The following is a 26239-nucleotide window of genomic DNA, read 5'->3' as shown; positions in this document are numbered from 1 at the left end:
GATTTTGGAATGAGATGTTCGACGAGCAGGTGTCCACATGCTTTTGGTCATGTAGTGTATAACTTCCACATGGTCCAGTCAGGACCAACGGCACATAACTCAGACTCTACATTTGAAATGACTTACAACACACTCTTTATAGGCAGAGAGATGGAGAGAGAACAACATCACCCTGTCACAATCTAATGGCTGGCATGACACGTCTCTTTATTGTCATGTGTTTCTGCATTGAACATTTCCGACAGGAATAAAGCACGTGCACCGACACGGACACCATACTTTGATCTTAGAGTACACAGCGTTGAACTTTGACAATAATTCCTTTGACTGACTGAGTGCTACTTTCAGCCATAGTCATTGGCCTCCTTCCTGGTGGGGGAAGCAAAACATAGTTTTTATGAATGTATCACCTTCTTTGACAGTCTGACCTGTGTTTAGAAAAACAGAGGAGCAGCGCCAGCCAGTGAGGGGGATGGGGGAGAAGTGTGAAGAGGTGGGGTGGGGGGCAGCTTTTTAATTTTTTCGGAATTGCAGACGTAGTCCTGAGGCTTATCCCGGCCCCTCTTTCTACCTGGACGAGTGGACCAGAGGGGGTAGGGAGGGCTCTGAGAGGGGTTGGAGGTTGTGTCTGCTGCTCAGCCCCCCCCCCCCCCCCCCCCCCCCAAGGTAAAAGGGTACCATGGAGGGACCCTGCAGACAGAGACGGCTGCTGCCCAACAATACTCAATGTGACTCTGCCAGTCAGAGGGAGATATGCCATCTGGATGACTACAATGCCTGCCTGTCTGAAATACACACTAGTCTAGTGCACCCTGTTGCTCTCTAATTTTCTCTCCCTTTTTATTGCTCCCCCTCTCTCTCCTCCTCTCTCTCACTCTCCAGACTTCTTATCTGAATGTGATTTATGATCAGGCTCTGGGGAGGCAGGTCCACTGGGGGAGGCATAGGGGGGAGTTGAAAGGAAAGGAGAGGGAGATAGGGAGAGGAGGAAGTACACACTATTTGTTTTATAGGACTTGGGGCTGGACTGAGCTGGCGCTTGCACCGCATCTGTAGGTCGGACCAGTGGAAAAGTTAAACCAATGGGTGCTGCAGAAAGAGGGAGCGAGAGAGCTGCCTGTGTCGCAGAAAGACTTCACTACAGGCAGGACAGGGAGACAGAGAGTGAGAGGGAGCAGCGCTCCACTGGACTTACACACAGACATGTCTGCTACTAAAGCTCTGCCCTGCCTCTGCCTTCTACTCTCCATCGTCCTCTCAGGGATCGTCTGCCCAGCGACTTCCATTGGTTTACATTGGGAACAGCAGTCCGCGATGAAAGTAAGACCAGACATTTCGTTTTTTCTCTGCTTGCCTGGTACAGGATGCACAGCAGGCGTCCAGTTCCTTATTACAGCTAATTACAGAGGACCTGTTGTTTTTGCAAACTTTTCCACATTGGATATTATGTCCATGAACTGTGCTGAATGCTTCTATAGCTAAACTCTAATGGGGTTTGATAGTCACTGCAAGAGAGACAGGTTTGTAAGTCAGTCAGTATGCTTCTTAGACTTTTTTGTGAAATGCTGGGGTGGTTTGGGTGTGAGAGGATCTTGTTGTGTGGATCCATATCTCTATGGCCGCAATCTGGCCACTCAGTGCTGCGTATCAACCCTCTCTGTGTTCTGCCTGGGGTCGGGATCTTTGTGGAGGAGCTCCAGCCGAGACCCTGATGAGGGACATATCACTCTCCATTGGCCCGCGCTAGCCACCGGTGGAGCCCTAATGGAAACCAGCTGCCAAGTGTTGAGCAACACACATAGAGGGAACATAGCAAGCAGAAAAGGCATGAGAAACAATACAGGACGTGCTGCTCACACATTTATAGTGGGTAGACTGGGTGCAGGCAGATATTTCCTGTTTGGGGGCCAACGGGGGCCCAAAGAATGGGCATCTATTTTAGAGAGAGACCTTCTATCTCAGGGACACACAGGCTAAACAATGTTCCCAGAGCGAGACTAATGTAAATGTTACCTACTTTGCATTGTGTAAGAGGTCACAGAGAGTCAGAACAATGAATTGAATAGACATATTTATTTTTTGTTTGCTGAATATAAGGCAGTTGGGAGAATTTTGATGGGGTGGGGGGAAGTGGAGGAGGGCAGGGAGCAGATCCCCCAGTGTCTAAATTTAGAATTGTCGATCTTCCGCCTCTTGTGAAATTGTTTACTTCTACTGTGTACATGAGCATTCTAATAGCAGAGGCCCATGAGGAGATAGAGGCCTCTCCACTGCAGACATATCGTCTCTGCTCTGTTATTGGATTATGATGAGATTCACATTACCGAGCCATACCCCTTTCCCATCCTCAGTATCTTCCAAGGAGTTTACCACTAAGTCGAAGCCTTCACTAGGCCCAAAGTCAATAAAGTATTTGCCTCTTATTGTGAGGAGTGGGTGCAGGCAGGGAGGGAGAGGGGGGCACCGGGTTTGTTGTTCCTATTTCAGAGAGAGAGAGAGTCTGCCACAGCCTCAGACCTGAGAAGATGTTGACTTTGGACTGAACTCTTGTTTGGAGCCAATTCTTGTTTTTCTGCCTGAGACCCACTGTATTTATTCATCCCTGTCCCAGAGGCAGAGATAGAGCCAGACTCATGCTTAGTCTCATGTAGGCTACATAACTTATAGCACTTCTGAACACATGATATGAACAGCTAATGATAAATGCATACTGGCAATTCCCTGATAACAGAGTGATGTTGAGACTCAGATTTTTCACTTTAAATTGTATGCCCCAAAAAATAACAATGATTGCAAAGTTAAACAAACCATTAAACTCTGTGCACAAGGAGTGTGAAAAATCTGAGTCTCCGCATCACTCTGTTAACGTGGAATTGCCCTTAACATTTGAGGTTCCACCTTTTAGAAGTGGAGCACAGTGACATAGTCTTTGGGACATGCTGCTGCACATGAAACAGAGAAAGGCTATACTACATGGTGAATGTCATCTTTGTTCTCTACGGTAGTGGGCGCACAGAGAAATAGTTCAGAAATAGCTCACATTACAGAGGACATTCAGAATGGACCAGAAGGCTACAGATGTAAATTGTTTCAATGTTCATGCCATTTAGGAGCGGATTAGAGCATTTACCATGCTGTAAAATATTCCAGGATTATCACAGGATTACTCCCTATACCCAGGGGAAACAGTACCAGGAAGTTGGGGTTTGGTGTTTTAATGAAATGGTATTCTGAACTAAAGGATATTTGAATGAGACTCATTCTGGTCCATACGAACAGAAACTAATGTAGTTAGATATTACATGGTGCAACGTCTGCTGTGTTATATACTTTACACTTCTAAAGTCTACGTCCCAAATGGCACCCTATTCCCTGTTCTATACAGTGCTCAAAAAAATAAAGGGAACACTTAAACAACACAATGTAACTCCAAGTCAATCACACTTCTGTGAAATCAAACTGTCCACTTAGGAAGCAACACTGATTGACAATAAATTTCACATGCTGTTGTGCAAATGGAATAGACAAAAGGTGGAAATTATAGGCAATTAGCAAGACACCCCCAAAAAAGGAGTGATTCTGCAGGTGGTGACCACAGACCACTTCTCAGTTCCTATCCTTCCTGGCTGATGTTTTGGTCACTTTTGAATGCTGGCGGTGCTCTCACTCTAGTGGTAGCATGAGACGGAGTCTACAACCCACACAAGTGGCTCAGGTAGTGCAGTTCATCCAGGATGGCACATCAATGCGAGCTGTGGCAAAAAGGTTTGCCGTGTCTGTCAGCGTAGTGTCCAGAGCATGGAGGCGCTACCAGGAGACAGGCCAGTACATCAGGAGACGTGGAGGAGGCCGTAGGAGGGCAACAACCCAGCAGCAGGACCGCTACCTCCGCCTTTGTGCAAGGAGGTGCACTGCCAGAGCCCTGCAAAATGACCTCCAGCAGGCCACAAATGTGCATGTGTCAGCATATGGTCTCACAAGGGGTCTGAGGATCTCATCTCGGTAGCTATTGGCAGTCAGGCTACCTCTGGCGAGCACATGGAGGGCTGTGTGGCCCCACAAAGAAATGCCACCCCACACCATGACTGACACATCGCCAAACCGGTCATGCTGGAGGATGTTGCAGGCAGCAGAACGTTCTCCACGGCGTCTCCAGACTCTGTCACGTCTGTCACATGTGCTCATGTGCTCAGTGTGAACCTGCTTTCATCTGTGAAGAGCACAGGGCGCCAGTGGCGAATTTGCCAATCTTGGTGTTCTCTGGCAAATGCCAAACGTCCTGCACGGTGTTGTGCTGTAAGCACAACCCCCACCTGTGGACGTCGGGCCCTCATACCACCCTCATGGAGTCTGTTTCTGATCGTTTGAGCAGACACATGCACATTTGTGGCCTGCTGGAGGTCATTTAGCAGGGTGCTGGCAGTGCAACTCCTTGCACAAAGGCGGAGGTAGCGGTCCTGCTGCTGGGTTGTTGCCCTCCTATGGCCTCCTCCACGTCTCCTGATGTACTGGCCTGTCTCCTGGTAGCGCCTCCATGCTCTGGACACTACGCTGACAGACACAGCAAACCTTTTTGCCACCACCCTCTGGAGAGCCCTGCGGTTGCGGATAGTGCAAATGCCATACCAGGCAGTGATACAGCCTGACAGGATGCTCTCAATGGTGCATCTGTAGAGGTTTGTGAGGGTCATAGGAGCCAAGCCAAATTTTTTCAGCCTCTTGAGGTTAATGAGATGCTGTTCCGCCTTCTTCACCACACCGTTTGCATGGACCATTTCAGGTTGTCAGTGATGTGCACACCGAGGCTTTTCACCCTCTCCACTGCGGCCCTGTCGATGTGGATGTGGGCGTGCTCGCTTTGCTGTCTGCTAGAGTCCACGATCAGTTCATTCGTTTTGTTGACGTTGAAAGATCGTTTTTTCCCTGGCACCACTCCGCCAGGGCCCTCACCTCCTTCCTGTAGGCGGTCTTGTCATTGTTGGTAATCAGGCCTACAACTGTTGTGTTGTCTGCAAACTTGATGATTTAGTTGGAGGCATGCGTGGCCACGCAGTCATAGGTGAACAGGGAGTACAGGAGGGGGCTGAGGACACACCCTTGTGGGGCCCCCATGTTAAGGATCAGCATAGCGGAGGTGTTGTTGCTTACCTTCACCACCTGGGGTCGGCCCGTCAGGAAATCCAAGACCCAGTTGAACAGGGTGGGGTTCAGATCATTCTAAATCCAGTCATTAGCAATGAAGTGTAATTATTCAGCACTGTCAGCAACCAATAAGACTCTCTGAGAGGACTAGCATTCTGTAGTGCAATAGCCTCAATTGTGATATGGATCTCTAGACTGCTTACTGTTCAGGACCCATTCAGATCATTTTACCTAAATACTGGCATAGATAACACCTACTCTATAGTATGTAATCAGTTGTAATGCAAACATATGTGTGGGAGCAGAAGGTGAGTAGAATCGATTGAAATTACCTGTAGTCAATAACCAGGACATCATATAACATCATAACCATATGATGTATAGGCCTGGCCTCATTTATGGTGTGTACTATCGGTCAGAAAAGCCACAGGAAGGAAGGAAAAATCTGCTCTGTGCACGAAAGCACGGCTGTTCACAGGATGTTTCACGAGTTCGTAGGAAAGACATTTCTTTGCCTGACAAATCAAATCAAATTTTATTAGTCACATGTGCCGTTTACAACAGGTGTAGACCTTACGGTGAAATGCTTACTTACAAGCCCCTAACCAACAATGCAGTTAAAAAAATATGTTTAAGAATGAGAGATAAAAGTAACAAGTAGTTAAAGAGCAGCAATAACATAATAATAATAGCGAGACTATATAGAGGGGGTTCCAGTACAGAGTCAATCTGCGGGGGCACCAGTTAGTCGAGGTAATTGAGGAACATGTAGGTAGAGTTATTAAAGTGACTAGATATAGATAGATAATAATAATAATAAGAGTAGCAGTGGAGTAAAAGGGGGGGGGGGGGGTTGTAGCCATTTTATTAGATGTTCAGGAGTCTTATGGCTTGGGGGTAGAAGCTGTTTAGAGCCTCTTGAACTTGGACCGCTTGCCGTGCGGTAGCAGAGAGAACAGTCTATGACTAGAGTGGCTGGAGTCTTTGACCATTTTTAGGGCCTTCCTCTGACACCACCTGGTATAGAGGTCCTGGATGTCAGGAAGCTTGGCCTCAGTGATGTACTGGACCGTACGCACTACCCTCTGTAGTGCATTGCGGTCGGAGGCTGAGCATTTGCCATACCAGGCAGTGATGCAACCAGTCAGGATACTCTCGATGGTGCAGCTGTAGAACCTTTTGAGGATCTGAGGACCCATGTCAAATCTTTTCAGTCTCCTGAGGGCGAATAGGATTTGTTGTGCCCTCTCAACGACTGTCTTGGTGTGCTTGGACCTTGTTAGTTTGTTGGTGATGTGGACACCAAGGAACTTGAAGCTCTCAACCTGCTCCACTACAGCCCCATCGATGAGAATGGGGTCGTGCTCGGTCCTCCTTTTCCTGTAGTCCACAATCATCTCCTTTGTCTTGATCACTTTGAGGGAGAGGTTGTTATCCAGGCACCACATGGCCAGGTCTCTGACCTCCTCCCTATAGGCTGTCTCGTCGCTGTCGGTGATCAGGCCTACTACCACTGTTGTGTCATCGGCAAACTTAATGATCGTGTTGGAGTCGTGCCTGGCCGTGCAGTCATGAGTGAACAGGGAGTACAGGAGGGGACTGAGCACGCACCCCTGAGGGGCCCTTGTGTTGAGGATTAGCGTGGCGGATGTGTTGTTCCCTGCCCTTACCAACTGGGGGGCGGCCCGTCAGGAAGTCCAGGATCCAGTTGCAGAGGGAGGTGTTTAGTCCCATGGTCCTTAGCTAATGGATGAGCTTTGAGGGCACTATGGTGTTGAACGTTGAGCTGTAGTCAATGAATAGCATTCTCGCCAGTTGGTCAACGCATGCTCACAGTACACATCCTGGTAATCCGTCTAGCCCTGCGGCCTTGTGAATGTTGACCTGTTTAAACGTCTTACTCACGTAAGAGAGCGTGATCACACAGTCGTCCGTAACAGTTGGTGCTCTCATACACGTTTCAGTGTTGTTTGCCTCGAATCGAGCATAGAAGTAGTTTAGCTCGTCTGGTTGGCTCGTGTCACTGGGCATCTCTCAGCTGTGCTTCCCTTTGTAGTCTGTAATGGTTTGCAAGCCGATGAGCGTCGGAGACGGTGTAGTACGATTCAATCTTAGTCCTGTATTGACACTTTGCCTGTTTGATGGTTTGTCGGAAGGCATAGTGGGATTTCTTATAAGCTTCCGGGTTTGAAAGTCCTGCTCCTTGAAAGCGGCAGCTTTTAGCTCAGCCTTTAGCACAGTGCGGATGTTGCCTGTAATCCATGGCTTCTGGTTGGGGTATGGACGTATGGTCACTGTGGGGACAACGTCATCGATGCACTTATTGACAAAGCCAATGACAGATGTGGTGTCCTCCTCAATGCCATAGGAAGAATCGCGGAACATATTTCAGTCTGTGCTAGCAAAACAGTCCTGTAGCTTAGCATCTACTTCATCTGACCACTTTTTTTATTGATCTAGTCACTGGTGCTTCCTGCTTTAACTTTTGCTTGTAAGCAGGAATCAGGAGGATATAATTATGGTCAGATTTGCCAAATGGAGGGCGAGGGAGAGATTTGTACACGACTCTGTGTGTGGTATAAAGGTGGTCTAGAGTATTTTCCCCTCTGGTTGCACATTTAACATGCTGATAGAAATTTGGTAAAACAGATTTAAGTTTTCCTGCATTAAAGTCCCCGTCCACTAGGAGCACTGCCTCTGGATGAGCGTTTTCCTATTTGCTTATGGCGGAACACAGCTCATTGAGTGCGGTAGATAATGTGGTCTACAGCTTATCATGAGATACTTGATACTTCCTTAAATATCGTGCACCAGCTGTTGTTTACATATATGCATAGTCCGCCACCCCTTGTCTTACCAGACGCCACTGCTCTATCCTGCCAATACAGCATATAACCAGCCAGCTGTACAGTATGTTGATCAATTAATACTATGATAGTACAGTTTTTAATGTCCTATTGGTAGTTTAATCTTCCTCGTAGGTCGTCGATTTTATTTTCCAATGATTGCGCGTTAACTAGAAGAACGGAAGCTACGAATTTTCAGAAGGCAGCCCGACCTCCGGCCTGCTATCCCGACCTCACGGCCTGCTAGCGAATAAATCAAGGGGAATTATGCGTCACAACTGGGAGCATATCTCTGGAATGTTTGAGATGTATTGGTGCCTGCCCCTCTGGACACAGCATACGTGTTCCATTGACTGGATGAAACAAGGGGGGAAAACATGGCACTCTTACAACAGGCCAATATGAACAGAGTAGTGTTGTAGGATCAGAACCCTCTTTGAATGGGGTGACTGAAGATCAACAGGATCTGTGGAGGGGGAGTGAGGAGAGGTGTTGCTGAACTCTGATTTCACACTACATTAGGAAACTGCCTTACAGAACAAGAGGTAGAGTGAATTGGCCATGAGAGTTCTGTAAGTAACATTCTGTGAATGACTGAACCACTACTGGCAGTATGCAAGTGTCCAATAATGTCATAATTTTGTCTTAGTCAAGTAATGTGCTTTATTGTCACATATTAGAGTAGCTAAATAAGAGAGCACCTTTTTTTCATGACGGAACGTGAGTGTGGTTGATAAGAGATATTGTGAAAGTAGGGGAATGTCGTATCCCATTGATGACGCACAACTTAATCCAGCCTTGCCAAAACGATTCCAGATGCTCTACGTGCTTTCTGAAATTGCTGTTTCAACTTTTAATGTCACGTGCACAAGTATAGAGAAATGCCTTTCTTGCAAGCTCTAAACCTAACAGTGCAGTAATCAATAACAATTTAATACTCTAAATAACATAAGGTAGAATGATAAAGTGCCCCGTAAGCAACTTGGCATTAATGTCAGGAACCATATCACTGGTCAAATGTATTTCTAATCCTAGATCAGATTCAGGGGAAAACTGTTGTGTGTGAAACTGAGGTTGTACTCTGTTTTAAAGAGCTCGTTCATGTTCCCTCTCCCTAGGTGTGTGCAAAACTGTATTTCCTCAGTAACCAGAAAAAATGCCTACCATGTAACTGCAAAGGCCATTCAGAAACATGTGAAGATATCACAGGTGTTTGTACAGTAAGTATGACATCCATCCCCTCTATTAATATTTATTATAAACTGGATGGTTCGAGCCCTGAATGCTGATTGGCTGAAAGCTGTGGTATATCAGTCCATTTACCCAGGGTATGACAAAACATTTCTTGTTACTGCTATAATTACGTTGGTAACCAGTTTATAATAGCAATAAGGTACTTCGGGGGTTTGTGGCATATGGCCAATATACCTCGGCTAAGGGCTGTATCCAGGCACTCCGCATTGCGTCGTGCACAAGAACAGCCCTAAGCTGTGGTATATTGGCCATATACCACACCCCCTTGTGCCTTATTGCTTAATTACACCATGGGGAATTCTTCTAGTCTTTTATGATTACGATCTACTATCATATCAGTAATAGATTTAAACTATATTCCACTCTTTACCATGCAGTCATGTCAGGACCACACCACTGGGGATTTCTGTGAAATATGTGAGGATGGATACATGCCTGACTTCTCCAACCACGGACGTCACTCCTGCCAGCCGTGTGCCTGTCCCCTGTCCAGCCCCTCCAACAAGTAAGCTACAGCGTCCGTCCATCCAGACCCTACTGTTGTGCAGGCCGTGCAAAGAGAGGCCTGTGTGTTGGCGGGCAGAGCTCACTGACTGACATTCTTTCCGCTGTGCCTGGCCAGCTTTGCAGAGCACTGTGACAGAAGCAGTAACATCCTACGATGCAACTGCCAAGAGGGCTACGCTGGACATTACTGTGAGAGGTCAGTGCTGACAGAACCTTGGCCAACACCATGAGTTAACGCCACCGTGGGAGCAATTACACTCATTATCCTAAATCAGCTCATATAGACAAGTAAAGCTTACAATTTCACTATTTATTTTTTCAGGACCTGAACAATAAATATTTGGAAATGCTTTCATATAACAATGATGTTTCAGTGTAAGTGATAACTCATTCTAAATCAAACAATTATTGGCAATCACATTGCATCTTCCTCACCCAGATGTGCTCCAGGTTTCTATGGCAACCCCATGGTGATCGGTGACTCCTGTAAGAGTTGTGACTGTAACGGTAACTCGGACCCCAACCACATCTTCAATGAGTGCCACAACGTGACCGGCTTCTGTCAGAATTGCTGGGGGGACACGGCCGGAGCCAACTGTGAACGGTGTGCCCCAGGCTTCTACGGCGACGCCATCAGTGCCAAGAACTGCAGAGGTGCTTGCCAAGAGTACTGTTAGACATTACTTACCCTACTGAGGCACTTTGCTCCAATAGGAGCTAAAGGGAATAAGTCAGGTTATAAGGGCACAAGGCGAGACCCAGATGCAGACACGGGAGGCAGATAGGGTTTGAGTCTTTGATATTTATTATCATCCAAAACGGTTGGCAAGAGAATGGTCATGGACAGGCAAAAGGTCAAAACCACATCAGCATCCAGGAGGTACAGAATGGTCAGGCAGGCTCGAGGTCAGGGCAGGCAGAATGGTCAGGCAGGCGGGTACAGAGTCCAGGAGGTACAGAGTGGCAGACAGGCTCGAGGTCAGGGCAGGCAGAATGGTCAGGCAGGCAGGTACAGAGTCCAGAAACAGGCTAGGGTCAAAACCAGGAGGACTAGCAAAAGAAAATAGAAAAAGCAGGAGCACGGGAAAAACACACTGGTTGACAAACTGGCACAGAGAGACAGGAAACACAGGGATAAATACACCGGGGAAAATAAGCACCTGGAGGGGGTGGAGACAATCACAAGGACAGGTGAAACAGATCAGGGTGTGACACAGGTCAACTTTACTGTCAATGTAGACTACCCATGGAAAAACATCCAAGGTGAAAAATAGATATTAATTTGATGTCTGACAATAGTGAAGCTATATCCAGTAATTTGCTCAATTCTGGATTTGAATGCTGCTTTGACGTTGCTCTTGGGGTTAAAGACTTACTATGGATTTGTCTTCAATAGAGCTTTAACAATTTCCCCTTGTTTTGCTCATATAGACATAAGTCAATCACAAGGCTCTATCTGAAACGAAATACGGGGAGGTCTATTTTGTGTGTTTACACAGTTGGGCAGGCTGGGTAGTGAGAATTCCTGCCGTGCCCTAATGACACAATGCCTCAGAGACAGTACAGTACAATTCAGACAACCCTGGCCTGTGTATTATCTAATGCCATGTGCACATCCGTGTAAGAATAGTATCATGGAAAAGTGCTGCATGTTTACCAAATATTAACTTGTAGTTGCTGTTTGGATGAGATAAGTCCAGCTCTAACACACTTGTAGAAAACTATGAAGAATACAACTGAAGAAATGGGAAAAATCCCAATCTACATCACAATCTATTGCAGGATTTTCATTTGTATTTTAGGGCTTTGCTCGGACAGAAATAACAATTTTCATTGTGGCCATGTCATGCTTCTTTAACCCGCTCTGTATTAACTATGAGCGTGTCCTGTGTTACAGTCTGTGAGTGCAGTAAGTGTGGGACAGCTTCGTGTGATGACAGGACAGGGACATGTCACTGTAAGCCTGGTGTCACCGGCCAACTCTGTGACCAATGTGAGGTGAGACGCTCAAGGGCCTTGTCAAGGAGACAGCCTTACAACCATGTGGTCACACAATCACACTGTTGGACAGATTTGCTCAGTAAAGCAGACAATAAGATGAAAGCAGAAAAATCATTAAGGCTACTGTGAATAACAAAAATAACAACCAGATGTCTAACATACTGTATGTCCATTGTGTGCTTTAGGAGGGCCACACAGGTTTCAATAACTGCCAGGGCTGCCATAGTTGTGACTGTGGACCTGCCGGTCTCCGGCCCACCTGTCATCCTCTGACCCACAGCTGCCAGTGCAAACCAGGGGCCGGAGGCCGATACTGCGAGCGTTGCCTCCCAGACTACTGGAACTACGGCCCCTCAGGGTGTCAGAGTAAGTACTGTGTCTGTCTAATCTTGCGAACCACTCAGACCAGTTGGTCAAACATTAAGAACAGATAACATTTTCTGTAGCTAGCAAGCCAGTCCACCATTCCTACACCCACTCATACATGATGTCAGGGAGGCATCTGCTGCGATCTGCAACACCGGGACCATCCGTACGTATCTGCACATGACCACAGGCACTAACTGCAGCTGGCAGCTGACTTTCCTCTGACATCACCGTCCGCCCAGTCCTAATTTATCTGCCCAGCTGCCGGAACCATCATCCATCCCACAGCCACACTATAGAGAACCAGGGAACCAACTACAGATGTGCAGCAGCACTCCTTCCCAGCAAAAGACCCACCATTGGTTCCATTATATATTTGGTATTTGTACTCCGACTGACTCTCCTATGTCCGGATGATAAAGCCTTCAACTTGGAACTCGACATGTAATCAACTGTAGCTATATGAAATGCATGTGTATGTCTGTTTCTTCCATCCAGAATGTAACTGTGCTAGCAGCCACTGTGATGTGCACACTGGGGAGTGTCTCCCTGAATCCACCACGGTCAACCTCTGCAACATCAGTAAGAGTGTCTGGTTAGAAATAAAAATGAACGTTTCAGTTTATCTTAAACAACCCTTTGTGTTGGATTTTAGCATGATGTGATATTGGGGAAATTACACACAAATGATTTGTCTCCTCCCTACCACCAGGTTGTGATGAGTGTATCTGGCACCTGATTGGTGACCTGAGGCCGTCCAATAAGACGCTGGACCAGATAAAGGTCAGTGTGTTGAACATCTCCACTGGGGCTGCAGCCAACGACAGGATCAAGTACTACAACTACACCGCCCAACGTCTGCAGGTACAGTAAATAAAGTGTTCAAATCAAATTTTATTCGTCACATACAAATGGTTGGCAGATGTTAATGCGGGTGTAGCGAAATGCTTGTGCTTCTAGTTCCGACCATGCAGTAATATCTAAAAAGTAATCTAACCTAACAATTTCACAACAACTACCTTATACACACAAGTGTAAAGGAATGAATAAGAATATGTACATACAAATATATGAATGAGCGATGGCCGAACGGCATAGGCAAGATGCAGTAGATGGTATAGAGTATAGTATATACATATGAGATGAGTAATGTAGGGTATGTAAACATTATTTAAAGTGTCATTGTCTAAAGTGGCTAGTGATACATTTATTACATCCATTTTTCATTATTAAAGTGGCTAGAGATGAGTCAGTATGTTGGCAGTAGCCACTCAATGTTAGTGATGGCTGTTTAACAGTCTGATGGCCTTGAAATAGAAGCTGTTTTTCAGTCTCTCGGTCCCCGCTTTGATGCACCTGTACTGACCTCACCTTCTGGATGATAGCGGGGTGAAGAGGCAGTGGCTCGGGTGGTTGTTGTCCTTGATTATCTTTTTGGCCTTCTTGTGACATCGGGTGGTGTAGGTGTCCTGGAGGGCAGGTAGTTTGCCCCCGGTGATGCGTCGTGCAGACCTCACTACCCTCTGGAGAGCCTTACGGTTGTGGGTGGAGCAGTTGCCGTACCAGGCGGTGATACAGCCCGACAGGATGCTCTCCATTGTGCATCTGTAAAAGGTTGTGAGTGTTTTTGAAGACAAGCCTAATTTCTTTAGCCTCCTGAGGTTGAGGAGGTGCTGCTGCGCCTTCTTCACCACGCTGTCTGTGTGGGTGGACCATTTCAGTTTGTCCGTGATGTGTACGCCGAGGAACTTAAAACGTTCCACCTTCTCCACTACTGACCCGTCGATGTGGATAGGGGGCTGCTCCCTCTGCTGTTTCATGAAGTCCACGATCATCTCCTTTGTTTTGTTGACATTGAGTGTGAGGTTATTTTCCTGACACCACACTCCGAGGGCCCTCACCTCCTCCCTGTAGATCGTCTCGTCGTTGTTGGTAATCAAGCCTACCACTGTAGTGTCGTCTGCAAACTTGATGATTGAGTTGGAGGCGTGCATGGCCACGCAGTCATGGGTGAACAGGGAGTACAGGAGAGGGCTGAGAACGCACTCTTGTGGGGCTCCAGTGTTGAGGATCAGCGGGGTGGAGATGTTGTTTCCTACCCTCACCACCTGGGGACGGCCCTTCAGGAAGTCCAGGTCGAGACCCAGGGTCTATGGTGTTAAATGCTGAGCTGTTGTCGATGAACAGCATTCTTACATAGGTATTCCTTTTGTCCAGATGGGTCAGGGCAGTGTGCAGTGTGATTGCGATTGTGTCGTCTGTTGACCTATTGGGGCGGTAAGCAAATTGGAGTGGGTCTAGGATGTCAGGTAGGTTGGAGGTGATATGGTCCTTGACTAGTCTCTCAAAGCACTTCATGATGACGGAAGTGAGTGCTACGGGGCGGTAGTCATGTAGCTCAGTTACCTTCGCTTTCTTGGGAACAGGAACAAAGGTGGCCCTCTTGAAGCATGTGGTAACAGCAGAGTGGGATAAGGATTGATTGAATATGTCCGTAAACACACCAGCCAGCTGGTCTGCGCATGCTCTGAGGATGCGGCTGGGGATGCCGTTTGGGCCGGCAGTCTTGCGAGGGTTAACATGTTTAAATGTTTTACTCACGTTGGCTGCAGTGAAGGAGAGCCCGCCAGCCGTGTCAGTGGCACTGTGTTGTCCTCAAAGCGAGCAAAGAAGTTGTTTAGTTTCCCTGTGAGCAAGACATCGCGGTCCGCAAAGGGGCTGGTTTTCCTTTTGTAGTCCGTGATTGACTGTAGACCCTGCCACAAACCTCACGTGTCTGAGCCGTTGAATTGCGACTCTACCTTGTCTCTATACTGACGCTTAGCTTGTTTGATTGCCTTGCGAAGGGTATAGCTACACTGTTTGTTTTCGGTCATGTTTCCGGTCACCTTGCCCTGATTAAAAGCAGCGGTTCGCGCTTTCAGTTTCGTGTGAATGCTGCCACCAATCCACGGTTTCTGGTTGGGGAATGTTTTAATAGACTCTGTGGGTACAACATCAACGATGTACTTGCTAATAAACTCGCTCACCAAATCAGGGACTGGGAACATATCCCAGTCCACGTGATCGAAGCAATCTTGAAGCGTGGAATCCGATTGTTTGGACCAGCGTTGAACAGACCTGAGCACGGGCGCTACCTGTTTTAGTTTCTGTCTATAGGCTGGGAGCAACAAAATGTAGTTGTGGTCAGATTTTCTGAAAGGAGGGCGGGGAAGGGCTTTATATGCGTCGCTGAAGTTAGAATAACAATGATCCAGGGTTTTGCCAGCCTGGGTCGCACATTCGATATGCTGATCAAATTTAGTGAGCCTTGTTTTCAGATTAGCCTTGTTAAAATCCCCAGCTACAATAAATGCAGCCTCAGGATATGTGGTTTCCAGTTTACATAGAGTCAAATCAAGTTCTTTCAGGGCCGTCGATGTGTCTGATTGGGGTGGGATATACACGACTGTGATTATGATCGAAGAAAATTCTCTTGGTAGATAATGCGGTCGGCATTTGATTGTAAGGTATTCTAGGTCAGGTGAACAAAAGGACTTGAGTTCCTGTATGTTGTTAAGATCACACCACGTACAGCCTTTCTCTCTGCTCAGGCTGATATAGTTGGGACTCAACATGTTTATCCACACCTATATTATCAGTTTATTCTGATTTAAACAAGACAAATAAGCAGCTCAACTAGCGCAGTTTTTGTAAAATAAAGTTTGGCAAATATCATTCACCAACCAACCAACCAACCAACCAACTAACCAGCCAATATAACAACCATTGAACTGTGTGAATCTCATAATTTTCTTCTGACAATCCTAACATGAATTTACTGTATTGTAATAGTGTTGTGTAAGTGTATCCCATTACCCCTATGTTTTGTTTCCAGACACAGTTTGTGAACTGGAGGAACAAGTCAGCTCTGATGAGGATCCAGACTGGGCAGCTGGAGGAGGCCAGCGCTGTTCTACTCTTAGACATTAACCATCTTGCACAGACGGTAAGAAGACACCTTCATCACTCATCTAACTCACTCACACTCCTCTTCCTTCCTCCTTTCATAGTTGACATTTCTCTGGAGGTGAAATAAAGTCCAAATACAAAAAACAACATATAGTTAATTCATACTAACTCAAATGTTTTTGTTGCATGCTTCGTAAACAACTGGTGTAGACTAAAAATGTAAACTATTTAGCAGTCTTCTGGCTTGGGGGTAGAAGCTGTTCAGGGTCCTGTTGGTTCCAGAACCAAATCTCCCACTACTCGATTTAGCATTTTAATGTTAATGTCTGTCACGAGAGACTAAGGTTATGCAGTTCAGTTATCTCTGAGCCATCAAATCTGTTTAAGTTGAGCTTGTAGTGGTGGTATCCAGAATGTGTCATTGATTTTTGTGTTCTGTGGTGTTTGTCATGTCTTGACTATTTAATTGATCTGTGTGGTGTTTGCTGTGGGCCAGGAGAATGTAGTGAAGTCCTTGGGGGACAGAGTGGATGACGACACACTACAGAGCGTCACTCTGGCTGATGAGCTGACAACTAACCTTACCGCCCTCAACGTGCTGATTGAAGGTATTGTTAAGCCTGCTAAAGATACACTGCTATGCCTCTCTGAGTACCGTACACCTCCCCCATTATTCATAATGCTTCTAGGTTTGTTATAAATGTTGATATATGATATCCAATTACTTTTTAAGCCCGCCTTGCCTTAAGATTTAAATCCAAATCACCTTTGCTGTATTTCCTACTGCCATCCATTGATCAGCACGTGTTTATGAGGGTGCTTTTGGTAGTGGAGCCTCTGTCATGTCCCATAGCCATATCCCATCCTTCCTTCCCCCTGTGCTCTGTGTCGTGTCTGTGTCTCACAGAGATGATCAGTGACTGGGAGATGTACAGTGTCCATCAGGATCTGGACCCAGAGATCATCAGACAGAAGACAGCTGTTGCCGAGGGCATGGTGGCCTGGATGAAGAAACTGGACCTTTCCCCAAAAGAGCCCATCGCCACCGATGAGTCAATCGAGGCCCACGACCGTGAGAAAAAATGCACACACTCACACATACTGTAGACACATCCACACAAAGAAACACACACGCTACAGACGTGTTATAATGGGGAGGTAGAGACAAGATTTGTGGTCTTGTGTATTTACAAATGTGTGTGTTGTCCAGTCCTTAGACGCATGCGTCAGCTGGAGAAGAAGCTGATCAGTACAGACAGCCGCATGGCCCCGGTACAGGAGGTACTCTCCCGCTTCACCAACAAGCTCTCTGAGGCCCAGGAGATCCTCCAGAAGGCTGCCAACACTGTCCAGGAGACGGAAGACATGAACAAAGCCAACACCGTCAAATTCCAGAGGAGTGAGGTGACTTCCCACGACCCCGGGATCAGCTTAGACCAGAGCGTGCCGTCTGGAGCCTCTCTCCTCCTGCCTCCCCAAATGCCTCTAGCCGACTGACTGGCTGCCTGACTGACTTTATGTCTTCCCTACTGGCTGCCCGACTCCCTGGCTCTGCTTGCCTGACTCCCTGGCTCTCTGCTTGCCTGACTCCCTGGCTCTCTGCTTGCCTGACTCCCTGGCTCTCTGCTTGCCTGACTCCCTGGCTCTCTGTTTGCCTGACTCCCTGGCTCTCTGCTTGCCTGACTCCCTGGCTCTCTGCTTGCCTGACTCCCTGGCTCTCTGCTTGCCTGACTCCCTGTCTCTCTGCTTGCCTGACATCCTGGCTCTCTGCTTGCCTGACTCCCTGGCTCTCTGCTTGCCTGACTCCCTGGCTCTCTGCTTGCCTGACTCCCTGGCTCTCTGCTTGCCTGACTCCCTGTCTCTCTGCTTGCCTGACATCCTGGCTCTCTGCTTGCCTGACATCCTGGCTCTCTGCTTGCCTGACATCCTGGCTCTCTGCTTGCCTGACTCCCTGGCTCTCTGCTTGCCTGACTCCCTGGCTCTCTGTGTTTTTCAGCATGGTTTCTTTACCACAGCTGACTCTGATCACTAGTCACTTTAAACAATGCCACTTTAATAATGTTTACATGTCTTACATTACTCGTATCATATGTATATACTGTGTTTTATGCCATCTATTGCACCTTGCCTATGCCGTTCGGCCATCACTCATCCATATATTTATATGTACATATTCTCATTCACCCCTTTTAGATTTCTGTGTATTAGGTAGTTGTTGGGGAATTGTTAGGTTACTTGTTAGATATTACTGCACTGTCGGAACCAGAAGCACATGCATTTCGATCCACTCGCATTAACATCTGCTAACCATGTGTATGTGACCAATAACATTTGATTTGATAGCGCCCAGCTAAAGAGATCAGTGCAGCTCCAGCCTGCTCTGAGGTGCATCAGTGCCGTCTGCCTTTATCTTCCCTCTGAATGTTGCAGGAATTCAGCTTGACTTTATCACTGGAAAGCAACTGTCCTTCTCCTTCCAAGAATAGACCAGATATTCCCTCTCTGCCATACAGTATGGGGACTGTAGTTGTTCCCAACATCTGCCAGAGAACTCAGTTACCCATGGTATTTAGTAGTAGAGAACAATAAGACAGAAACAGCTGTTAGGGATTGTTAGGAGGCACAGAGTGGGGGGTAGATACATTATTGTACAACACAAGCATAACCCCATAGCCCATATAAAGAGGATATGCCCCTTAGAGTTGAATACCCACAGCTACCTGAATGTGTACAGTCATTTTGTACAGCTCCTTAACATTTCCTCAGTCTGAGGCATGAGGCTTGTTAGACAACTGAAAGATTTTCCATAATGTTTATAGATCCAAAATACAATACAACAGGCCTGTTGTTCCTATTCATTATGGTGTGAAATCTTGAGGGATTGCGATTCTAATTTATACCAGAGACTGGCCCTATTGTCATGCACAAATTTACATTATGTGCCCATTGTGGTTGTGCTGTAGTGAAGGATGGAGCTAGGAGCAACCAGCTGCTGCAGTGAAGGCTGGAGCTAGGAGCAACCAGCTGCTGCAGTGAAGGCTGGAGCTAGGAGCAACCAGTTGCTGCAGTGAGGGCTGGAGCTAGGAGCAACCAGCTGCTGCAGTGAAGGCTGGAGCTAGGAGCAACCAGCTGCTGCAGTGAAGGCTGGAGCTAGGACCAACCAGCTGCTGCAGTGAAGGCTGGAGCTAGGAGCAACCAGCTGCTGCAGTGAAGGCTGGAGCCAGGAGCAACCAGCTGCTGCAGTGAAGGCTGGAGCTAGGAGCAACCAGCTGCTGCAGTGAAGGCTGGATCTAGAACAACCAGCCGCTGCAGTGAAGGCTGGAGCCAGAAGCAACCAGCTGCTGCAGTGAAGGCTGGAGCTAGGAGCAACCAGCTGCTGCAGTGAAGGCTGGAGCTAGGAGCAACCAGCTGCTGCAGTGAAGGCTGGAGCTAGGAGCAACCAGCTGCTGCAGTGAATGCTGGAGCCAGGAGCAACCAGCTGCTGCAGTGAAGGCTGGAGCTAGGAGCAACCAGCTGCTGCAGTGAAGGCTGGAGCTAGGAGCAACCAGCTGCTGCAGTGAAGGCTGGAGCTAGAACAACCAGCCGCTGCAGTGAAGGCTGGAGCCAGAAGCAACCACCTGCTGCAGTGAAGGCTGGAGCTAGGAGCAACCAGCTGCTGCAGTGAAGGCTGGAGATAGGACAACCAGCTTCTGCAGTGAAGGCTGGAGATAGGACAACCAGCTGGTGCAGGGCTGTATGTGTGTGTTATCTCCTTGATCTGGGCCTCGGCTTCAAATATTTTCCGTGAATGGTGGACTGTCCAAACAGGAGGCCGACCATAATCTGGGGCTCTTCCTTCCCATAGCAGATTAGTCAACACAAGTCGTGGCAGGAGAAACACAGCCAGGGTTACTATGGGGGAAAGAGAGTGTTACTGTACCATACTCATAACTGCTGTCAACACATATTTCTCTCTTGCCTCTTTAGGGCAAAATACAAGTTGTTAAAGGGAGTGCTATAAATGAAATGTTGATGTTCAGCATCGATTAGGCTTGCAGCTTTCATTTGACATTTGAAATGATTCTACCTATGATTTATGTACTTTTATGATACGAGTGTTCATATGGGAGAGATACATAACCTGTACTCTCTACACAATGTATATTCTCGGTACTATACAGTAGTCAGAGTATTCACTAATCCTGTCCACTCTCTCTCCCAGGCCAAGCAGCAGGAGCTGATAGAGAATTACGAAGCTGTGAATGACACCTTGCAGATGGCTAAAGACCTTATCATGGACACTGAAAATACTGTGGCCGAGATGCATCTCCTGGTGCAGGTAAGGCCTGTTCTCGGCCTGTATACTCTTAGGAAAAAGGCTTCCAAAAAGGTTCTTCGGCTGTCCCCATAGGATAACCTTTCTTGGTTCCAGGTAGAACCCTTTTGGTTTCCATTTGGAATCCTCTGTGAAAAGGGTTCTACATGGAACCCAAAAGTATTCTACCTGGAACCAAAAAGGGTTCTTCAAAGGGTTCTCCTATGAGGACAGCCGAAGAACACTTTTAGGTTCTAGATAGAAAAAAAGGCTAAGAGTGTATGCCTGAAAGCTTTGTGTTTTGGACCCCCTCAATGAGGTCATCATGTAATGTTTCAGTTCATGTGTTGAATATGGACTGACAGGGAGAGTCCCATGTACTGGTCTATGCAATACATAACAAATTTAACAGACAGACAAAATGAGAGACACATTTTTGGAATTGATTGGGATCGAAAAAGCCACTGCTTCTTTGAACAATTCCCCTTTTTAAGTCAATTGCCTCTCTATTGGGTTACTCAGTAGGGAAATATAATCATTCAGAGGTAACATTGTTAGTTAAGTTGTGGAATGTGGTCTTTGTCTGTGTAGAACGTGACTGAATACCACGCTGCGATCGACGGCGCCAGCAAGGGGCTGCAGGAGAAGACTGAGGTGCTGCCCCTGGCAGACAGAGACCTGGTCCAGAGAGCCCAGGACCACGCAGAGGACCTCCAGAGTCAAGCGGACGAGCTGGAGTAGTGAGCAGTAGTCATGTTACATAGTAGTGATCTAATCATTGCATCACTCTAAACACTCCTCCTTAGTCCATGATAAATGCACATCACATTGTAGAACCAACCAACTACTAAGCACAAATACACTTGAATATCCTCTACTCCATGATAATGGACACCACATTCAAGATACAAAATCACCACTGAACATGTTTATCCAAAACTGGATAAAAGCACCATTGAAAGGCCACCCTTTAATGTACAGTAGTAGCACCAGTTAAAAGTAGGCCAGCTCTTCAGCTATGTTCCTTATCCTCAATGCTTTACAAACATTCTAACCAGACATTGATTTTGTGGTATGTTTCTTTTCACCTAGTAATCTGAAACGCAGTGATGTCAACGGCTTCGTGCAGAAGGCTCTGGATACAGCCAATGTGTACAACAACATAGTCCAGTACATCGAAGAGGCCAACACCACTGGACTGACAACAATGGATTTAGCAACAAGAGCTGAGGATGTAGGTTGTCTGAAATGCACAATTAGCTAAATATCATATATTTAGGCTACTGTACAGTGATTTTCGCTTGGTAACCTAAAACTGTGCTGTCTATGGCAGGCCAGCGGTGGGATCAACACCCAGCTGGGGTTTCTGAAGACCCAGAGTGAGAATGTCCTCAAGGAATCTGTTTCATTGCGCTCTGAGCAATTCGGTATGACACATTTTCTGGTTCAGCATTGTTTGATTATTGTTAGAGACTAGCTTGTACAGGTTATCCTCAGTGATGATGCATGTGTGAATTATCTCCACAGAGGTTAAAGCTGAGGTTCTGGACAAGATGAAATACATTGAGGAGACCAAGGAGACCATGGATGACAACACCAAAAAACTAGCAGTAGTACTGAAAGATATCAAGGGAATTGAGCCAGGTAAAACACATTATTTTTCTGGCCCATAGCCTATCTAGGGTCTCTGACATACACATCACTGTATTCACTGCCCTTCCAAGGTTGCTCTCCTTATCTCCTTAGTGAATTTATTTTGTTCTGAATTCCACTCTGATCTTCCAGGCAGAACCACCAAGCGTCTGGGGCTCACCAAGGAGGTGGCTGAAGGCACCCTGAACCGGTCAGTGGAGGTCCTGCAGACCATCACCCCCATCCACGAGAAGGTAGAGGAGTGGGCCACCAACATGAAGAACCAAGATTACTCTGCTGCAGCCTTTGACCACGCTGTAGTCTCTGCTGGGGAAGCAGGTACAGTACACTCATACAGACTACAGCATTTCAATCCTCAACAGAGAAGACTTAATGACTAAGCATTACACTGAAACTAGTAAGTGTAAAACTGAACAGAGATTCTCAGAATAAAATGCTCTGTGGTTGTGGTGGCTTAATAGAAAAAAGTAGTTGAATTATTGTTGTAAATTGTCCTCTTCCTCTCCATCTATGGTGGTGTTTTTAGTGGAGAACCTGTCTGAGCTGGTCCCTGAACTGCTGGATAAGCTGCGTGTGGTGGAGGAGAAGAACCAAGTGAACAATGTGACCACTAACATCATGAGGATCAGAGAGCTCATTGCCCAGGCCAGGAGTGTGGCCAAGAAGGTCAATATTATCACCTTAACAATCACTATATCACAACCGAAATGTACTTTCAACCACCTATGATGAGTAAAATCCTATATAGTCTCACATTACTATAATCCCAAGTCGTGGTCGTAATCAAGGTCGTATGACACGGATATATCATGTTTTGTCACACCATAGGTCCAAGTGTCCATGAAGTTCAACGGTCAGTCATCGGTTCAGGTGCAGCCCCACACCAACCTGGAGGACCTGAAGACAGTGACCACCATCAGCCTGTTCATCAGGGTGGACCCAGATAAGGACCCTATCGAGGACCGCTTCATCTTCTATCTGGGAGACAGAAACGTGAGGATGCTCGGGGGAGTGGAGGGACAGGGAATAGGGAGCAGGGCTGGTGCTGGGTTCAGCAGCTTGGCTCTTCTCTAAAGCAGATGTGTTTGTCCTGTATAGCCAACTCGTGCTGTTGTGATGTCACTACTATGGGAGTTTGCCATACAGCATAAACACATCTGGGATCAGGATAGCAGCATAGACCACAATGGCCCCTGTGATCTGACTGAGGCATTGTTCTGTTGTGTGCAAGAAGTGGGTGGGTGGGAGGAGAGGGGTGCAGAATGGCCCAGATCTGCTATTGAAACTTCCCAGACTTGGACCCTGAGGACGGCCTGAGATGAAAGGGAGAGCAGCTTGTGTGCAGATGAATGGTTTGTTGTCATTATGTGAGCAGGAGAGGCCTTTGAAAGCAAACGGTTGCCATTTTTGAAAGGTTTCCAGGAAACCCCTGTTAACAATGTGTGTGCCACTGCCTTCAAAGTCGGGGATCCTTTACATAAATGGCGTTATCCCCCACCCATAGGGGCTTATTGACAGCAGGGCAGATCTCTCCTCTCTGGGCCTCTCTGTTCTCATTAACGATGCTGCTTACCCTGGTGATGCTGCCACTGCTGTAAATTATGCAGTGGTGTTGCTTAGAAATGTCAATCTCAGTGACCATTCGTTGGTTTTATGAAACCAAAGATTTGGATGCTTTGCTTTTCCTGAAAAGAGCAAAGGCTGGGATTCCATATTACAGTACATGCATTATATGTTGCATAAAACCTGTAAACTTGTTTTTTTTCCTCTATATCATATAGGGTAGGAAGGACTACATGGGTCTGGCAATCAAGAATGACAACCTGGTGTACGTCTACAAACTGGGAGAGGAAGATGTCGAGATCCCACTTGGTTCAAAGCCTGTCAGCCAATGGCCTCCAGTCTTCAACCTCATCAAAGTGGAGAGGTACAGTAGAGTATTTCCTAAGAAACAGATCCACACAGATTGACTATCATATTCTGGAAGCAGATCAGTTAAGGCTTTTTAGACAAGACTTCTGTCGTGTCTGCTGTCATGCCATACATGTTTGGCATCATGACTGACAACCAATGACAAAGGACTTGGCTAAAGCACATACAGTACAGGCAAAGGTGGAAAAAGTACTGAATTGTCATACTTGAGTAAAAATATAGATACCTTAATATAAAATGACTCAAGTAAAAATGAAAGTCACCCAGTAAAATACTACTTGAGTAAAAGTCTAAAGTATCTGGTATTAAATGTACTTAAGTACAGTGGTGGAAAAAGAACTCAACTGTCATACTTGAGTAAAAATAAAATGAAATGCTGTACATCAAATTCCTTATATTAAGCAAACCAAACGACACGATTTCCTTATTATTATTATAATTTTTTTTTTTACAGCCAGGGGCACACTCCACCATTCAGACATAATACAAATTCTTAGTTTGTAAATTAAGTGAGTCTGCCAGATCAGAGGCAGTAGGGATGACCAGGGACGTTCTCTTGATAAGTTTGTAAATTTAACCATTTTCCTGTACTGCTAAGCATTCAAATTGTAATGAGTACTTTTGGGTGTATGTATGGAGTTAAAAAGTACATTATTTTCTTTAGGAATGTAGTGAAGTAAAGGTAAAAGTAGTCAAAAATTATAAATAGTAAGGTACAGATGCCCCAAAAAACTACTTATGTAGTATTTTAAAGTATTTTTACTTAAGTACTTTACACCACTGAGTACAGATCTGCGACCAGGCTAAAGGTCGTCCATCCATTCACACAGTCAGTACATCTGTCTAGTCTAACCACTCACAGGGAGCTAGGAGGCTGATCTGCCCATGCAGGAGGTAATGGTGTTGATGTGACTGATTATTCACGCTTCTTTGTGTCTCTGTTTTGACAGGTTGGGCAGACATGGCAAAGTGTTCCTGACCGTACCCAGTCAGACATCCACAGACGAGCAGAAATTCATCCAGAAGGGAGAGGCCTTTGGCACCGACTCCCTGTTCGACCTGGATCCTAAAGACACTGTCTTCTTTGTGGGTGGCGTCCCCGCTGATGTCAGGGTACAGTATTACTTTCTAACAGGATATGATACCAGCCTCTGATCAGAGTTCTGTGGCGTTGGCTAATGCATAGCAGACCGTTTTCATCATACAGTGTTGATGTAACCTGTACTTCACACAAGACCCATTGACACAGCAGGATTGAATCAGTATTGCAATGATTCTGTATTTACTCTTCCCTTCCAAGATAAGATTCTGAATGTTGTTCATTTGTTTTTCTTGTAGCTTCCACCTGCACTCAGCCTAGCTCCTTTTGTGGGCTGCATCGAGTTGGCCTCTTTGAATAACGATGTCATCAGTATGTACAATTTCAAACAGACCCACAAGATGGATGTAATTGCTTCAACACCTTGTCCCAGGTATGATGATGTACTGCATCTTGTCCAAACATTTTTGTTGGGAACTTTAGATATTACCTCTGCCTTTAAAGAGTCCACGTCTACATCTGAGCCTTGTTCAGACAGGTCACTTAATGTTGACTTAAATCTAACATTGTTTTCTTTGCCCTATCAGGTATAAGCTGGCATTCTCACAGAGTCGTATCGCCAGCTACCTGTTTGACGGAACTGGATATGCCCTCATCAACAACATGGAGAGGAGGGGTAAATTTGGCATCGTCACCCGGTTTGACATTTCCGTTCGGACAGTAGCAAACAACGGCGTCCTGTTACTGATGGTCAATGGGGTAAATATAGCAACAAAAATGTCACCTTTATATTTGAACAAGCAACACAGTCAGTCAGTGATGCAGTGAGTGTCACGAACGTCGTCAGGGAAATGACCGGACTAAGGTGCAGCGTGGTGAGCGTACATTTTTCTTTATTAAGAATGTCGCCAACAAAACAAGAAACACCAAAAATGAACATGAAGCTTACTAGGGCTATACAGGCCACTAACAAAGACAACTACCCACAACTAAGGTGGCAAAACAGGCTGCCTAAGTATGATTCCCAATCAGAGACAACGATAGACAGCGGCCTATGATTGGGAACCACACTCGGCCAAACACACAGAAATACAAAACATAGAATGTCCACCCCACATCACACCCTGACCTAACCAAGTAGAGAAATAAAACGGCTCTCTAAGGTCAGGGCGTGACACAGAGAGCATAGAGATTTACCAATAATGTTTCTTCATCATGTAACCATGAATTTTTTTTTGTTGTAATTCTTCCATC

At 46.3% G+C, this 26239-nt stretch overlaps 1 protein-coding gene across 1 annotated transcript in view; it reads left to right on the top strand.

Moving 5' to 3' along the window:
- Positions 1 to 937: 937 nt before the first annotated feature.
- Positions 938 to 26239, top strand: part of LOC129817554 (laminin subunit alpha-4-like) — a 36999-nt gene continuing 11697 nt past the window's right edge. Inside the window, exons 1-25 of the mRNA XM_055872937.1 lie at positions 938 to 1320; positions 9107 to 9208; positions 9620 to 9747; positions 9865 to 9945; positions 10189 to 10403; positions 11647 to 11747; positions 11936 to 12116; positions 12615 to 12698; positions 12829 to 12980; positions 15994 to 16104; positions 16564 to 16675; positions 16975 to 17139; positions 17278 to 17471; positions 20269 to 20385; positions 20953 to 21101; positions 21454 to 21595; positions 21695 to 21788; positions 21889 to 22005; positions 22147 to 22332; positions 22541 to 22680; positions 22843 to 23007; positions 23796 to 23941; positions 24897 to 25059; positions 25285 to 25418; positions 25573 to 25744. Coding sequence (XP_055728912.1) covers positions 1204 to 1320; positions 9107 to 9208; positions 9620 to 9747; positions 9865 to 9945; positions 10189 to 10403; positions 11647 to 11747; positions 11936 to 12116; positions 12615 to 12698; positions 12829 to 12980; positions 15994 to 16104; positions 16564 to 16675; positions 16975 to 17139; positions 17278 to 17471; positions 20269 to 20385; positions 20953 to 21101; positions 21454 to 21595; positions 21695 to 21788; positions 21889 to 22005; positions 22147 to 22332; positions 22541 to 22680; positions 22843 to 23007; positions 23796 to 23941; positions 24897 to 25059; positions 25285 to 25418; positions 25573 to 25744 — 3468 coding nt within the window. The 5' untranslated portion in view covers positions 938 to 1203. The remainder of the gene's footprint in view (positions 1321 to 9106; positions 9209 to 9619; positions 9748 to 9864; positions 9946 to 10188; positions 10404 to 11646; positions 11748 to 11935; positions 12117 to 12614; positions 12699 to 12828; positions 12981 to 15993; positions 16105 to 16563; positions 16676 to 16974; positions 17140 to 17277; positions 17472 to 20268; positions 20386 to 20952; positions 21102 to 21453; positions 21596 to 21694; positions 21789 to 21888; positions 22006 to 22146; positions 22333 to 22540; positions 22681 to 22842; positions 23008 to 23795; positions 23942 to 24896; positions 25060 to 25284; positions 25419 to 25572; positions 25745 to 26239) is intronic.

This window comes from Salvelinus fontinalis, chromosome 20 (assembly GCF_029448725.1).
Source record: "Salvelinus fontinalis isolate EN_2023a chromosome 20, ASM2944872v1, whole genome shotgun sequence".
In the NCBI taxonomy this organism is placed as follows: Eukaryota; Metazoa; Chordata; class Actinopteri; order Salmoniformes; family Salmonidae; genus Salvelinus; species Salvelinus fontinalis.
This window is presented reverse-complemented; position numbering and strand designations above follow the sequence as displayed.